General features: G+C 37.2%; 1 protein-coding gene across 1 annotated transcript; it reads left to right on the top strand.

Moving 5' to 3' along the window:
* The first annotated feature begins 12,680 nt into the window (after nucleotides 1–12,680).
* DCAF8L1 (DDB1 and CUL4 associated factor 8-like 1) lies at nucleotides 12,681–14,529 on the top strand. Its single transcript, XM_011935151.1, is given in 2 exon segments — nucleotides 12,681–13,621; nucleotides 13,623–14,529. Coding segments are annotated over 2 exon segments (1,833 nt in total). The 5' UTR covers nucleotides 12,681–12,695.
* The last annotated feature ends 2,800 nt before the right edge of the window (nucleotides 14,530–17,329 follow it).

The raw sequence follows: 17,329 nt of genomic DNA, 5'->3' as shown, positions 1-17,329 counted from the left end.
ACACAAATTTGAATGGCCCTCTAACATGTATACCAAAATCTGTACCCTAATATCAGTGACCATATCGTCATCTGAAATGCCTACATGACAAAATTTTACAAAATTGATTATATATTTGGTCACATACATTAATAAAAATATCTAATAATTTTCTAAATATTAAAATATACCACATTCTCTTTTCATAATGTAATAAAGCAATTTATTGATAGTAAGAAAAACCACTGTCTTATGCACAATATACGTAAGTTTTAAACACTTTTAATTCTGTAAGAAAACAAAAATTAGAAGTCATAAATAGCCAACAAACACTCATAAGCAAGCATCATATATCAGTAGCAATAGAATATGGCTAAAGCAATGTTCAATGTTCTAATAACTTAACATTTTAAATCTTAAAAACTGTGGCAGACATTGTTACTTTCCTAACCAACAGCTCCCTATTCCCTAATTACTTGCTGGCAGAAATTTCTTTCCACAGTTTGGGCTTAAAATAGCAAATGCTTTGCTGGATAGAGTTAAATTTGCATGTGGAGCTGAGAACTGCTGTAGCTACCTAGAAAACATGAGTGGTGATAACTCTGATATGGTAAGAATGATAGACTAGAAAGACAGAGAATAGAGGATGATCCTTGAAGACATCAATGAACTGCTGAACCAGCTGTGGAATCACCTTGCCTCTAAACTTGGTATGTGAGACAATAAATGCCCTTATTGTTTAAACCACACTTATGGTTATATACTCTTTTAGCAGAAAGTGATACTACAAGCAAGAATGAAGATAAGTGAATTTGGCTAGGCGAAGTGGCTCACGCCTGTAATCCCAGTACTTTGGAAGGCTGAGGCAGGAGGATCACCTGAGGTCAGGAGTTCGAGACCAGCCTGACCAACATGGAAAAACCCCTTCTCTACTAAAAATACAAAATTAGCCAGGCGTGGTGGCACATGCCTGTAATCCCAGCTACTCGGGAGGCTGAGGCAGGAGAATCGCTTGAACCTGGGAGGCAGAGGTTGTGGTGAGCCAAGATCACGCCATTGCACTCTAGTCTGGGCAACAAGAGCAAAACTCCATCTCGAAAATAATAATAATAATAATAATAATAAATAAAATAAATAACAATTAAATACTCAATTTAAAATTTAGCAAGAGAGCAATAAAATACACATAAGCAAAGAAAATGGAGGAAACAGAAAATGGGAGCAACATAGATGAATGTTTAGTAGACCTTAAAATAAATACATATAATAAACAAACTGAAAACTGGTTATTTGAGGGGGAATGGAGCAAATAATAATATAATCAACTAGCTAATTTAATTTTTAATTTTACAAACACATTTTGAAATAAAAATGAAAGAATAACAGTTAAGAAAAAAAGATACTATCTTCCTCAAATATTTACAAGGACCAGAAAGCTACATTAATTGTGTATTTTGGGATATATTAATTATAATAAGTTTATTCCAGAAGTAAACAATCTAAACATTACAATTCCATCAAGGAAATTGAGAATGCTTTTAAAGAGTGTGCCTCAAAAAGGTACCGAATCTTGGTAGTTTAATATAAAATTGCTAGGAAACCTTCAGGGATTATAAATGCAATGATATTTAAACTGTAAAGTGTATAAAGAATAGGGACAGTTCCAAATTCTTTTCATCAAACCAGCATAATTTATATACTTATGATTCTTTACTCTTGTCTAATTCCATTGGCTGGTACTAACAGAACAAAGTAAAATCATTAAAATATGTATTAATATATTTCATCAAGAGATAAAATATATATGATTCTCTCTGTAGGTGTCCAAGTGGATTTCTTCAAATTCAAAACCCAGTTCTAATTTGGGGAAGGATAGGATACTTTTATACACTAGTAACATGGGAATACTTTAATGTAAATATTAAAGGCCAAGTGTATGATTAATTGTGAAATGCTAGATGAAATTTTATCTAATTTAGGATTATAAAAGTATTTTTACTATCATGACCATTATTTTGCATTGTTATGGTAGTACAAACCAATGGAATTAAGCAAGAGAATAGAATAAGAGATACATAAACTAACATGGCATAGCAAAAGTTTTATTATTTGGTAATAGACTCACATGCCTGGAGACCCAAGAAAATCAGCTTAAAAATTATTAGAATAGCTAGAATTATACAATGGTTATAAAATTACTGAAGGCAGGGATCAGCAGGCTTTTTCTGTAAAGGACCAGATGGTAAATATTTTTGGCTTACTGGGCCATACAGTCCTTATTTCAATATTAATTTTGTTTTTATAGCATTGAAAGTAGCCATAGATAATAATAAACAAATGGGCATGGACGTTTTCCAATAAAACGTCAGTCACAAGCATATAAAGTGGACTGGATATGACCTGAGGGCCTTAGGTTGCCAAACCTTGAATAGGTATAAAATCTTTGATTTGAACAGCACCCAGTTAAAAAAATGTAATGAAATAAAACGATCTCACTTAGAATGAGAGAAAGTCAAATTCAAGTTTAGAAATGTGTAAGATTTGTATGAAAAGATTTGAAAGTTCAACTGAAGTAAGACTGTTAGAAGCTTAAGACTGCTGTTAGCCTTGAAGACTAAATATATAAATATATCTTTTCTCAAGTTAATCTAGAAATTTAATATGACCCCTATAAAATAAACAATGTAATTATTTGTCATACATTTAAATTTCATGTGAAATAAGAAAACAAGAATACTGAACAAATTACAGTTATTAAACTATATTTTCATTTGTAAAATAAAGCATAGGCAGATTAAATAAACAAAATAGTTCAGAATGAGATTTTAAAATATGAAAATTTAGCATGTATTAAATGTGGCATTTCAGATCAAGTAATTAATCCAAAACAACGTTTGAGAACAACTGGAGTGAAAACAGAAGTCATTAAAAAAATCTATTTAATAATTTTACATTGAGCAAGAAGGAAGCCAAAAACCTACAAGCGCTAAAAAAAATTGACAAATCTGTTTAAACAACCAAAATAGCCATGTTAATGATGCTTCTGCTGCTGCTGATAGTTGCAGATTGCTTAATATGTGCTAGTTGTTATTCTAAAATTTTTAAATGGATTAGCTCTTTAAATCCTTCCAAAGACTAAAATACTAGCCCTACCTCAGACAGAGGTTTTACAGATAGGGATCTGGCACAGAGAAGTCAGCTAGTAAACAGTGGAGGAATTACATTTTCTTTAAGGCAAAGTAGAACATACACAGTATCAAGATACAAATAAAACATGCAAAAATATTAGCCAGCTACATGGAGAAGGGGTTATTTCATTGACATATGATAAGTTATTTTATACTAATAATAAAAATCTACGAAACAACAAAAAATGGGCAGATGTAATAATGTACACTTTATAAAGAAAATAATGTGAAGCATATGAACAGACAGGTTAGAAGGTTCAAATTCTAAATAGAAGCATAAAAGAATAAAAAGCTGAGGTACAGATTTTTTATTATAGTAACATAGATCTGAAAGTTTGTAATTCATTGAGGTATTCGGTAAGAAAAAATGACAGGAAAGAAAAGAATCATTTGGAATGCAATTTGGCAGTATTTTACTTATCCTACACATACATTTATAAACACGATAAAAACACACTAAAATATGTAAAATGTTTGCCTTTTCAGCATTACTAATTAATAACTAAATCCTGAAATGCACCTAAGGGTTATTTTAGTCATATTTTATTTTTTAAAATTATGATAGCTACAATTGCAATATTAGCTATTAAAACAAATAGAGATCCTATCCTTACACGCTGATATTGAAGCACATAAAAGATATTCTAACAAAACATAAACAAACTGCAAATACAAATGTAAGAAGTGTGTATATTACTCATTTAAGTAAATTAAAAAAAAATATGGATATATGCTCGGGATATTTCCAGAAGGTTCACAAGAAATTTATGATGGTTCCTGTAAGGAAAGAGGGCTGTAAGTTTGTATATGCAACTGTGTGTGTTCAGGACATTTTATCATGCTTTATCCCCAATAAAATAACTTAAAATTATATTAAATATCCTAGGTGAAAGGATAAATACAGGTAAATACAGTGAGAAAATAGATAAAGATATATAAAAATAGTAATGTAACTAACAATTACATGTGTGGATTTGTACAGTGAAAAAGAACTTTTTGAAACAAAGAAATTGTCATAGAATATAGATATACCTTTTGTGTATCTACAGAGAAATACTATATGTGTGTGTGTGTGTGTATATATATATATACTATTTTTACTATTTTTCTTCTCTTGCCACCAGCTAGAAATGAAATATCATAGGCATACTTAACAAACATGAGATGAACATAGAAGATTTTTCATTAAATAGAGAGTTGAATAATACTGCTTTGTCTTAAACTTATATTTAATTCTAGCTGTTTACACTTTAATAACATTTATAGCAATTACTACAGTTGGATTATATCTAGACTTTGCCTGAGGGAATGTGTAAAATAATTTAATAGCAAGAACTTAGTCTGATTATGTTTAGAAGTTGGTGGGAATATTTTTTCTGTTCTTTTTGGTTTGAGTAATGGTTTAATTTCAAAATGACAAATTTAAGAGGAAAAGTTAATAATGAACAGAGAAAAAGGTGCATTGCAGTAACTAAAATAAATGCAAGGGACATGATCTCATTCCCTGCTAGCATGGACATCAAAACAAGTCATCACTGTAAAAACCAAAAGGTAAGGGAGGCACCCTTTCAGACTAGTCATGAGTATAGTCATGAGAATAGAGGATATTTAGTAAATACTAATACATGTACTTCCTAAGGATGACAATGTGCATTTAATATACTCATCACTTTATATCACATTGTTTTGCAGAGATGCAGTACTTAATTATTCCAAAGGAAAAGGAGACGGTTTTTACTGTGAAAAGACTTATTTAAGGATATAGATAATATGTAATTACATACTAACAAGAAAACACTTCAAAAAATGTATACATAAATGCAGTTTCAGCCCAATTGCTGTGATAAAAGTAATTTATTGAGTATAAAGTGGTAGATCCTTGATTAAAAATATCTTCCAAAACATAAATTAAATCTTCATCAATAAAAACAAAAAAGTTACAGAGAATGTCAATTATAAAATGAATCAGACAGAACTATTTGTAACCATTAATCACTAATGAACAAATGACACAAAGAAATAACATTTATAGAAAAAGAAGGAAGTGGTGTCTCACCTTTTGTTTGTCCTGGCCCCCCGCTCACTAAACATTACACTTAATTTCATGAGAGAATGAATACATGAAGAAGCACCTGTTATTTCCATGTATGTTTTGGAAAAGAAAATAAAGCTATAATAATAGGGTATCCCCATGGAAAAAATTATCAACATTAGGTAAGTATGGTTATTGGCCCCTTTTCGCTAGTCTTTCATAAGTATAGATTCTTTCTAATCTGTAGGGAATTTAACTTTTCTTGGTATCAGTTATTAATCTCACATATTAATTAGAGGGTTCCTCCTAAGTTTCAATTCTAAGTCTTTTCCAGGTCTAACATTCTATGCTGCTCCTTATTATCCTTTGCTTGTGCTTACAAAGTCCATAAAGGTGTAACAGAAGAAAATAAATCTATTTGAGGATCTATTGCAGAACATCATCAGAGGGTCATGAATATGGAATCTAAAAGAAAGTTTGTACTTCAGTTTTTCTTTGTTATATTTCATTTCGTATCTCTTCTAGGCTGCAGGAGATCAATCAGAGTGGTGGGAGAAACTATAGGGAATGGAGTAGGCCTTCTGAAAGGTCAGGAGGCTCTGCAAACCTTCAGGGAAGAATAGCTGAAGGCAGCTGTTTTCTAACCCTGAGGCAGAGGGCGAGGAGTATGTGCAAGGGAGGGAAGGGAAAGTTATCTTGCTCAGGCTTGTTTGTTTGAAGTTGTCTAGGAACAGACCTTTGAACATCCACACGTGTGACGTTCCCTGAAAGGGGAACAATAAATGTTAACGACCTGCAGGTTGTGTATGCTCCAGGCTTTCGGCATTGTGCCTGCACTGAATAAAAGCAAGCAGTTCCAGCTTCTCAGGGCTGCACTTTGGCCACTAGAGCCAGGCAGTCCCCCAGCTGCTCTTACACTGCATACCTGTGTCTAAGTATTCATTTCATCCGTTGGTTGGCCAGGGTCTGTGAGACAGATCTGGCACTAGGCGTCACTCTCCTTTTGCTCTCTATGGTGCTCTCAGCCTTGTCTTTACTTAACCCTCAGGATCAAGGTCCTTCAGATGGGTCACAAGGCTCCCTAGGTACTGGGTTACACCACTGGCTATTTCTAGAAAGAAAACAGATTCTTACTCTTCATTACTGGAGGGATTTTACATCCTTTAAATTTTTCAGAGAGGACAAAGCCACCTTTCTTTTTCTAATATTGTCGGCTACTTATAACATAACTGAAACGCATTATTTTAATTTTTTTCTCTGCCTCTTTGTGATTTTTTCCTAAGGATGCCACACCCCTTCAGGAATCAAGAAAAAGACAAAGGATAGAAGAGGTGAACTAGAAGGACAGTTTCATGATGCAACAGAGAATTTCATGGATGGCTCACCATATCTCTCGATTACTCACTATATTTTGAAAAGTTTTCTAATAGTACTAACCACATAAATCATGAAAACAAGTGTCTCACAATATGCTTCTTCAAGAATTTTGCAATTTAATAAGAAGGATCTAGCATGATGTAGGTAAAATAGTAAGGTAATTAAATACATTGTGTAACAAAAATAAGGATAAAAGCATCTTGAGACTCTAAAGTTAAGATCACAATGGTTGTCATAAACATTCTTTGACTCATATAGGAACAATATTCCATATAAGTCCCATATATTTCCATATATTTCCCAGCTCCTTAACTAGATATCAGAAGTTTCTCAAGGGCAACAAACATCCCTTTTCTATTATCCTTCCTCACCACCAAGCAGTGTCTGCCACATAAAAGATGGAGTGAATCTGTGTCGATCAATCAAAACGTGCCACTGCAGTATACTGATTCCACTGTGAGGTGGGGAAGGTCAGTGAGATTTTTGCTCCTCACTTATTTTGTATTGAAAGGACACTTATGGCTCAGGTTCAAATTTCAAGCTACTGCTACCCAAATAGAGTTAAAACTAAAAGCTCAAAACCCCACATGGCAAATAACTACTTACACGTACTTCATAAAATTGTATCTGTGCATTAACAGAAATTTCTGTCAGAAGCTAAATTAGGCATCCAAAATACTATGAACACTGGGTATATCATGTGTATGTGGAGCTAAGTGGTAAGGGAAGACAGATTACTTATTTTTTTAGGATTCTTCTTGTACGATTAGAAAGCACTTGCATTTAACCTCTGACAAAGTCTAAACAGTTCCTTAAGATATGTTTTTTTCCTACAGAAATATATTTTATGTATTTATTTTTATTTTTTATTTTTTTGAGACGGAGTCTCGCTCTGCCGCCCAGGCTGGAGTGCAGTGGCACGATCTCGGCTCACTGCAAGCTCCGCCTCCCGGGTTCACGCCATTCTCCAGCCTCAGCCTTCCGAGTAGCTGGGACTACAGGCGCCCGCCACCACGCCTGGCTAATTTTTTATATTGTTAGTAGAGACGGGGTTTCACCGTGTTAGCCAGGATGGTCTCGATTTCCTGACCTCGTGATCCACATGCCTTGGCCTCCCAAAGTGCTAGGATTACAGGCGTGAGCCACTGCGCCCAGCCACAGAAATATATTTTATTAATAGAACATTCCAAGATGTAACTTAATTAGTTAGGGCAAATGTTGATGAAAGGGAAAGTTCATACCGGTATATGTTTACTAAAACTTTAAATAAAAATTCACTTAAATCAATTCAACAAATGTTTACTACACCTCTACTGTATAGAAAGTACGGAATTAGGTAATGCTTTTTTTTTTTGGCAGGATCTCACTCTTTTGCCCAGGTTGGAGTGCAATGATGCAATCTCAGCCCACTGCAGCCTCAACCTCCCGAGCTCAAATGATCCTCCTGCCTCAACCTACTGAGGAGCTGGGCACATGTCACCACACCCAACTAATTTTTATGTTTTTGTAGAAATGGGATCTCTTGCCCAGGCTGGTCTCGAACTCCTGGGCTCAAGCTATCTACCTGCCTCAGCCTCCCCAAATGCTTGAATTATAGGCATGAGCCACTGCTTCCTGACGGATGTGCTTTTTAAAAAGAAGTAAACAAAATGTCAAGGCAATACCATAAATGTCAGTGGGAAAATTTTATACTTAAAATTTAACTCTGTACTATTAATATTGTTTTACTATGGAATATGCTACAGGTTCCATCATGTCTTATTTATTAGTTTTTTTTTAATTAAAGAGTAGAATGGCATACATGACCTTTTATTGTTCTTTGCTATTTTTCTTTCTTACTATTTTGAAAATAATATCTTCAATTTTTCATAAAAATTTGATTATAAAAAGAAAAGGTAAACATATGTGGTAATACTTTTAGTCCACACCTCACAAATGTCAAAGCTTACTGAACTGCTCACAATTTTATTGTTGTTGTTAATGAACCTTTTAGCAAACCACAAAAAAATTACCTCCCGATTCAAAAGCTCTGTTCTTAGCAGAGGCCTAACATGGATGCTATTTAAAATTTGTGGCTGCATAGTTTTAAATATTTGATGTTCAAGAATGTTTCCTGCTGACCAAATAACTCCTCCTCTCAGAAACATGGGAAGGAAAAATGGGAAAGATAAGCTGAGAAAAGCAAATTGTTCTTAAAATAAAACAGCTGGCTGAATTAAATTGAGTCAATTACACTTCTTACATTGAAATGCAGTGTTTAGCGAAGAGACAATAATATTGTGATGATTTAATTTTAACATGAGATTCTCACAAAACATGTAAAATGTACAAATATTACAATTATCAAGAAATACATGTTAAAATTTTAACCCTCTGAGTTGACAGACTGTGTCATACTGAAACTTTTCAGTGACAGTAGAGCTAGAAGAAAATGTGAAGGTTATCGTTTAATGCAGCAGTAATCAAGGTAGATGTCTTAATTGTGGTGCGATTGGCCTACTTCTCCACAAGCTAAATATCTTTGCCCATCTGGACGTGGTCAATGACCTACTTTTCTCAATTCTACCAGCATTGAATACTAACTCACAAAAGTGAAAAGTAATCTACTTATTATGAGAGGAAGTAATGCAGTTGAAATGATGTATGATATTTAGCAATTAATCTTACTTAGATTTCTCATATATTATGGGTAAATAAACTTTCCTATAAGCAATTTTACGTTGAGTCTCAAATTTAACCCCAATGTATGACAAAAAAGCAAGCCTAGTATGAACATATAAACATACATTTTTTTTTTCATTTTTACATCTTAATTTAACATTTTATTTTATTATTATTATTATTTTGAAATGGAGTCTCACTCTGCCACCCAGAATGGAGTACAATGGCGTGATCTTGGCTCACTGCAACCTCCGCCTACTGGGTTCAAGCGATTCTCCTGTCTCAGTCTCCTGAGTAGTTGGGAATACAGGCGCCTGCCACCATGTTAGGCTAATTTTTACTAGAGATGGTGTTTCACCATTTGGCCAGACTGGTCTCGAACTGCTGACCTCAAGTGATCCACCCGCCTCAGCCTCTCAAAGTGCTGAGATTACAGGCATAAGCCACTGTGCCCGGCCTTAATTTAACATTTTAAACATGGTTTTGAATCTGCCTTCCCTTAGCTGGACACTTTATAAAGATAACATAAATCTACTGTTTCTTATGAAAATTTCAGAGAATGATCTTCAGCCTGAGTCTTAGGCAATGTTGTTTGCATTGCCCTGATGTAAAATTGTTCAATATTAGATTTTTATGTTAACATTAAACTGAAAATGGATATCTCCCTTAGGTTATTCACTATTATCTATCCTCCATGGAATGTTCAATAGAAATTTTTTGGTTTTGTTTCATTCTTCTATATATTCATTCATAAATATACAGCTTTAATACATTCACCAGAAAAATACTTACTACATACCTATCCTGTGCCGAGTACTTTGTTGTTTAGGACAAATAAGCATGACTATCTTGTAAATGGATAGTCAGAAACTTATAATCTTTAATAACTTGAAGGTTTTGTCATCCTCTAAATATAAAACATAACTTAATATTCTGACCTAAGTTCTAAAATTTAAAATAATCAACAATGTAGTTTGTCTCAGTCAGATAGACTAGGCTATTCTGCAGTAACAAAAATTCCCCAATTTTCCAAAGATGATGATGATAAAGTTGATATTTTGCTTACGCTACATATCTATCATGGGTTATTGGGGAGGAATGGGAGAAGTGTTCTCTGTTCATGGTAGATATTCATGGAGACTAGCTGACATCTGGAACATTGCAGGTCATGAGCAAACTGGGGAAAGAGATGTATGGATGGCCACACATTAGCAATGAAACAAGCCAGCCCAGTAGTAACAAACAGCACTTCCTCTCACAAGGGAGCAGGTAAATCTGGTCACACAGTCCCATCCAACCATATAAAGACCTGAAAGTACAGGCCTATCACATACATCAATGAGAGAAAAACCAGAAATATTTGTCAAATAGCACTAATAACTGAAGAACCAGTAGTACTTGACAAATCATCCCACTTAATGATCACTGAATATTTGGATCACCTCAGTTCTCTCATACAAAGTGTATCTAATTGATGAAAGTGGCTACACTAAACAACTGATTTTCACTGTAGAACAAACAGCCATCTATTGGAGGTAGATGCCATGCAGGACTTCCATAACTGGAGACAAGAAATTAATGCCTGGCTTCACAGCTTCAAAGGCCAGGCTGGCTCTCTTGATGAGGGTTAATGCAGTTAGTAACTTTAACTTGAAGCCAATGCTCATTTACCATCTGGAAAATCCTAGGGCCCGTAAGAACCATGCTAAAGCTACTTTGTGCTCTAAAAAGGGAACAACAGGCCAGGCGCGGTGGCTCACGCTGTAATCCCAGCACTTTGGGAGGCTGAGGGGGGCGTGATCATCACCTGAGTTTGGGAGTTCGAGACCAGCCTGACCAACATGGAGAAACCCTGTCTCTACTGAAAATACAAAATTAGCTGGGTGTGGTGGCACATGCCTGTAGTCCCAACTACTCAGGAGGCTGAGGCAGGAGAATCGCTTGAACCTGGGAGGCAGAGGTGGCGGTGAGCTGAGATCGCGCCATTGCACTCCAGCCTGGGCAACAAGAGTGAAACTCCATCTCAAAAAAAAAAAAAAAAAAAAAAGGAAAACAAAGCCTGGGTGACAGAACATCTGTTTACAGCATAGTTTACTGAATATTTTTAATCCCCTGTTGAGTTCTACTGTTCAGAAAAGAATATTCCTTTCAAAATGTTACTGATCATTAACATTGGTCCTGGTCACCCAAGAGTTCTGATGATGCACAAGGAGATTAATGTTTTCACATCTGCTAACACATCATTCGTTGGTAGACCTTGGGTCAAGGATTCTTTTAGACTTTCGAGTCTTATTATTTAAGACTGTCAGTCTTTGCACTTCACCATTGTGCCCCAGATTATTCCTTCAACTGGCATGAAAAGGGGTATGGCAACTGTGGGATTTGAACCATCATTTAACAAGATATGGGAAGTGAATAGCATTTGCTTACCATGACTTTAGTTTTAGTTTCACCTTCCAAATTAGACTTCTATACACTTTTTAAAGTTTTATTTAAGTTGTACTTTCATCATTATACACAGTAGTAACAAAGCCCTTTCTAATAGTCGTTGTATTAGCTACCTTGTGGCTGTTAATGTTCATGCTCCTGCAAGATCCTTTCAAATCCCTTTTTGTACCATCTACTTCCCTTTCCCTTCCAAGCATCAGTACTAATGTACAGCTCTTTAGTCCTCAAGCTGCTGAAGGGGCTTTTGCCCACAGGTGAAGAGATTGTAAACGCATATGGGACATCTGGGAGTTGATATGCTCATCCCTCCTAGTGTGGCCTTTAACCAATGACTGAACAGTGTAGGAGTATGAAAGTTCACTCCCTTGCCTGGTATAAGGATAACTCAGACGTAACTTACTCTCCAGAGTTCCCCAGGAGGATCGTGCTGAAGCTGTCCTCTGAGGGATGTTCACCTGAGATTTCACTCTTCCTTGCATCCACTGTCTTCCCTTAGATCATTTTTTTAAATCAATCAAACATACATCCTCATCTCAGAGCCTATATCTAACTTAAGATACACCTATAGTAGAGACCTCTCTGTCATGCCAAAATATTGCCGTCTGGTGGCAAGACTAAGAATATCAGAGTTCTTTGCATTCATGGCGTGACCTTTCTAATAAGAGCATTTTCCAACGTGCGGCAAGTTTCAATCTTCAAAAAAACCACAGCTACTCACAGTGTAAGATGCCTGTGGGGGTGTGGCTCTGGGCCTGGAAAAATTAGAGCAGTCTGGACCCTGAGAGGAGGCGAGCCGTAAGAAGCCTTCTGAACCTCACCGGCTCCCGTAGTGACGTCAGCCTTGGTTGATTAGTTTGTCGCCCCTTTTAGCCAATCGGGTTGGTGTCTCTTTGCGGCTAACCTAGTGCCTTCTCCGACCGTCCGTCCTCAGGGCAGGTGTGCTCTCTTCCCTGAGCTTTTAGGGGTTGACTTTTCCAGTTCCAGATCAGATACGGCAAACATCGTTCGAGATGTCCCACCAAGAGGGCAGCACAGATGGCTTACCAGACTTAGGGACTGAAAGCCTGTTAAGCAGCCCAGAGGAGCAGTCTGGAGCAGCAGTGGCGACGGTGGCCTCCTCAGACACTGAAATGGCGGCCGCGGAACCATCGACCGGAGATGGCGGTGATACCAGGGATGGTGGTTTCCCAAACGATGCCAGCACAGAAAATCAAGACACAGACCTAGAAAGTTCAAGTGAAGACGTCGAACTTGAAAGTGTGGAGGATTTTCAGCATTTCCTCGTGAGTGGTGAAGGTTTAGTTTATTGCCCCTTAGTGGGAGAGGAGGAGACAGAAAGGGAGGAGGAAGAAGAAGAGATGGAGGAGGAGGAAGGGGAGGAGGAAGAAGAACAGCCTCGGGTGTGTCCACGATGCGGTGGCGCCAACCATGAGCAGTGTTTGTTAGAGGAGGATCCGGCGCTGGAGGAGTGGGTTTCCTCAGAGACGTCTGCCCTGCCCCGACCTCGCTGGCAAGTCCTTACTGCTCTTCGCCAGCGGCAGCTGTGTTCAAGTGCCCGCTTTGTATATAAGGCCTGTGGGGCAAGAGCCTTTGTGCAGCGTTTCTGCCTGCAGGGTCTTCTTGGAGGCCATGATGGTTCTGTCAGTACTGTACACTTTAACCAGCGTGGCACCCGGCTGGCCAGTAGCGGTGATGACTTAAGGGTGATAGTGTGGGACTGGGTGCGGCAGAAGCCAGTACTGAACTTTGAGAGTGGTCACGATATTAATGTCATCCAGGCTAAGTTCTTTCCTAACTGTGGTGATTCCATCATGGCCATGTGTGGCCATGATGGACAGGTACGGGTAGCAGAACTAATTAATGCATCGTATTGCGAGAATACTAAGTGTGTGGCCAGGCACAGGGGACCTGCCCACGAGTTGGCTCTGGAGCCAGACTCCTTATAAGTTCCTCACTTCAGGTGAAGATGCCGTTGTGTTCACCATGGACCTCAGACAAGACCAGCCAGCTTCAAAAGTTGTGGTAACAAGAGAAAAGGATAAGAAAGTGGGACTGTATACAATTTCTATGAATCCTGCCAATATTTACCAATTTGCAGTGGGTGGACAGGATCAATTTGTAAGGATTTATGACCAGAGGAGAATTGATGAGAAAGAAAACAATGGAGTACTCAAGAAATTCACTCCTCATCATCTGGTTAATTGTGATTTCCCAGCAAGCATCACCTGCATTGTGTACAGCCACGATGGCACAGAGCTCCTGGCCAGCTACAGTGATGAAGATATTTACCTCTTCAACTCCTCTGACAGTGATGGTGCTCAATATGTTAAGAGATATAAGGGGCACAGAAATAATGCCACAATCAAAAGTGTTAATTTCTATGGCCCCAGGAGTGAGTTTGTTGTGAGGAGTAGTGATTGTGGGCATATCTTCTTCTGGGAGAAATCATCCTGCCAGATCATCCAGTTCATGGAAGGGGACAGAGTAGGTACAGTAAACTGTCTTGAACCCCACCCTTACCTACCAGTGTTGGCGACCAGTGGCCTAGATCAGCATGTCAAGATCTGGACACCCACAGCTAAAGCTGCCACTGAGCTTACTGGGTTAAAAGATGTGATTCAGAAGAACAAGCAGGAACGAGATGAAGATAACTTGCACCGTATCGACCCGTTTGATGACCACGTACTTCGGTTCTTCATGCGTCACCTGGCACAGAGAGGTCATCACCCCGGCTGGAGAGGTCATGGAGCTGAGTTCCCAGATGAAGAGCTGGGTGAGTCTTCCAGCCGCTCAGATACATCCGAGGAGGAGGGCCAAGATCGAGTGCAGTGCTTGCCATCCTGAAGGCCTCATATCCAGTCTAGCTAGATGTTACCTGAGTACCCTGGACTTTAAAATTCAGTCTAATTTAGAATTGTCAATAGATTAATAGATTTGCTTTTTGTCTTCTATTTTTCACAATATATTCTGAAAACCATCTCCTCCATCTCCTTCTCTCCTTTCTTCCTTCCACACATTCTTTGTCTCTCATTCCTTTCCTCTGTTTCTTTATGCCTCTTTTGTTACCCCTTATATGAGTGCATACACAACTTACTTATGCCTCTTTTCTTTGTTCCTTTATAATTTACCTCTAAAATTGCATAAGTATGTTGAAAAAATTAATGGCCTTATTAGATGCATCTACTCATTTCAGACATTCTGAAAACTATTCCTTTTTGACTTTTTTTCGTCTTTTACCAATTTATTTTGAAGATCAAGTTCTTCAGTTGACTTGAAAATTTCATAAATGTGTTTATTCTTTAGAGGTAAAATAAGGCAAACCATAGTTCTTTGAATACTGACACTTGGACACACACAGTCTCAGAAAAGGAAAAGATAAGTAGTGTGTAAATTAATTCCTAACACTTAGCCATACACACACACACAGCTTCAAAAGTTGCGGTGACAAGAGAAAAGAATAAGAAAGTGGGACTGTATACAATCTCTATGAATCCTGCCAATATTTACCAATTTGCAGTGGGTGGACAGGATCAATTTGTAAGGATTTATGACCAGAGGAGAATTGATGAGAAAGAAAACAATGGAATGCTCAAGAAATTCACTCCTCATCATCTGGTTAATTGTGATTTCCCAATAAACATCACCTGCATTGTGTACAGCCACGAGGGCACAGAGCTCCTGGCCAGCTACACACACACACATACACACACAGCCTCAGAAAAGGAAAACAAAAGAAGTAGTGTGTAGATGAATTCCTAATTAGATAATTCATCTCCTCAGAGCAAATAACTTGGGATTATCCACATTTTCTGAATCCATATGTTAATAATATTGATTAATTTGAGCACACTGAAGCTGGTAAGAGCTAAATTAAATTTAATCACATGACATTGTTTATGCATTAAATTTTCTTGAAGTTTTATGCTTGGGAACTCCCACAGGATTACATTCCAGGAAGTCCTCCTGAGACAAGCATCTCCTATAAGATGCCAGCTAGGAATATAAAAATCTCTCATATTTGAAAAAATTTATTTTAATTAACTTTTAAGAGTAAGTTGCAATAAAAATTGTTTATACTTACACACAGCCATTTGATACTGTTGGTAGAAGAATCCTATTTGACATCCATGCATTGCTTAAAATTTAGCTGTTTTATGAGTTTGTTTTAAAAATTGTTGCAATAAAGATTGTTTATACTTACAAGTGATGTAGTTGGTAGAAAAATCCTATTTGACATCCATGTATTGCGTAAAGTTCTCTCAGCTGTTTTATGAGTTTAAATTGTTTTAAAGATTGTTTTAAGCTTTACTTAATATAAATTTAAGTTACTAGATGTTCAATTACTGTTCAATAAAAATATTCATTTTTATTTTATATGTGTTATTTGTGCAAATGAATTCAGAAGATCACCTTTTCCCCAACACGATGAACTATACCACACCATTTTTTTTTTTTTTTTTTTTTGAGACAGGGTCTCACTCTGCCGCCCAGGCTGGAATGCAGTGAGTGGCACAATCTCAGCTCACAGCAACCTCTGCCTCCTGGTTTCAAGCAATTCTCCTGTCTCAGCCTCCTGAGTAGCTGGGACCACAGGTGTGTGCCACCACGCCCGGCTAATTTTTGTATTTTTGGTAGAGACGGGGTTTCACCATGTTGGCCAGGTTGGTCTTGAACTCTTGACCTCAGGTGATCTGCCCACCTCAGCCTCCCAAAGTACTGGGATTACAGGCATGAGCCAACACATCCGGCCTATACCACACCATTCTTTGCAGACTTTTCTTGGGAAAAGGATGTAATGAAACATCCTGTGTCCTGACAGTGGCTTTTCTTTGATAATACTTCTTGAAATGAGTATTATCTCTGTGTTTTTGGGAGAATGTAGAGTGATTTGCATAATGAGATTAGAATTTAGAATGGAACATAACGACTGAAGCTCCTGCTCACTGAGATTCAAAGTTAGGGACAACTGCCTGGGTGTCTGGGAGCCTCAAGAAGCCCATACCAAGGTCTGCTCTCAGGAAAGGATATTAAGAGTCCTAAAAGAGAATTTACGGGCCATAAGAAGAGAGTTATAAACTAGAATTCCAAGTTTGGGGCACCCTGTATAACTTCATGGGATGCATACCGGCAATAATACTAAGAAAACATTAAAAAAAACCCCATCATTTGGTATTTCAAGTGACACTCGGTGTCAATGAGAGCAAAAGTGAAAGCAGGTAAATTATGCAGTTTTTTTCCACCTGCTGTTTAGAAGGTCTCCCTCTGTGGGAATTTATACTCTGCTCACTTAGCTAAACTAAAACTTTACTCAGAGTTCCCTGAATGGTTCTGAGACTGCTTCTTAACAATAGTATAATTATCAAGACCAGGAAATTAACTATATTATAGAGCGAATTCAAATTTCATCAATGTTCCCATTAATGTTTTTCTTCTTTTCCAGCATCCAAGAATATATGTTAATTGTTAGATCTCCTTAGCCTCCTCTCGTGTGACTTTTTTTTTTACTCTTTTTTGTCTTTCATGACCTTGACAGTTTTGTAGTGTAGTGTACTGATCAGGCATTTAGTAAAATACATCCTATTTTGAGTTTTCCTGATGTTTTCTTATGATCCCATTGAGGTTATTCATTTTTGGCAAGAATACC

Source organism: Colobus angolensis, unplaced genomic scaffold (assembly GCF_000951035.1).
Source record: "Colobus angolensis palliatus isolate OR3802 unplaced genomic scaffold, Cang.pa_1.0 Scaffold140, whole genome shotgun sequence".
In the NCBI taxonomy this organism is placed as follows: domain Eukaryota; kingdom Metazoa; phylum Chordata; class Mammalia; order Primates; family Cercopithecidae; genus Colobus; species Colobus angolensis.
This window is presented reverse-complemented; position numbering and strand designations above follow the sequence as displayed.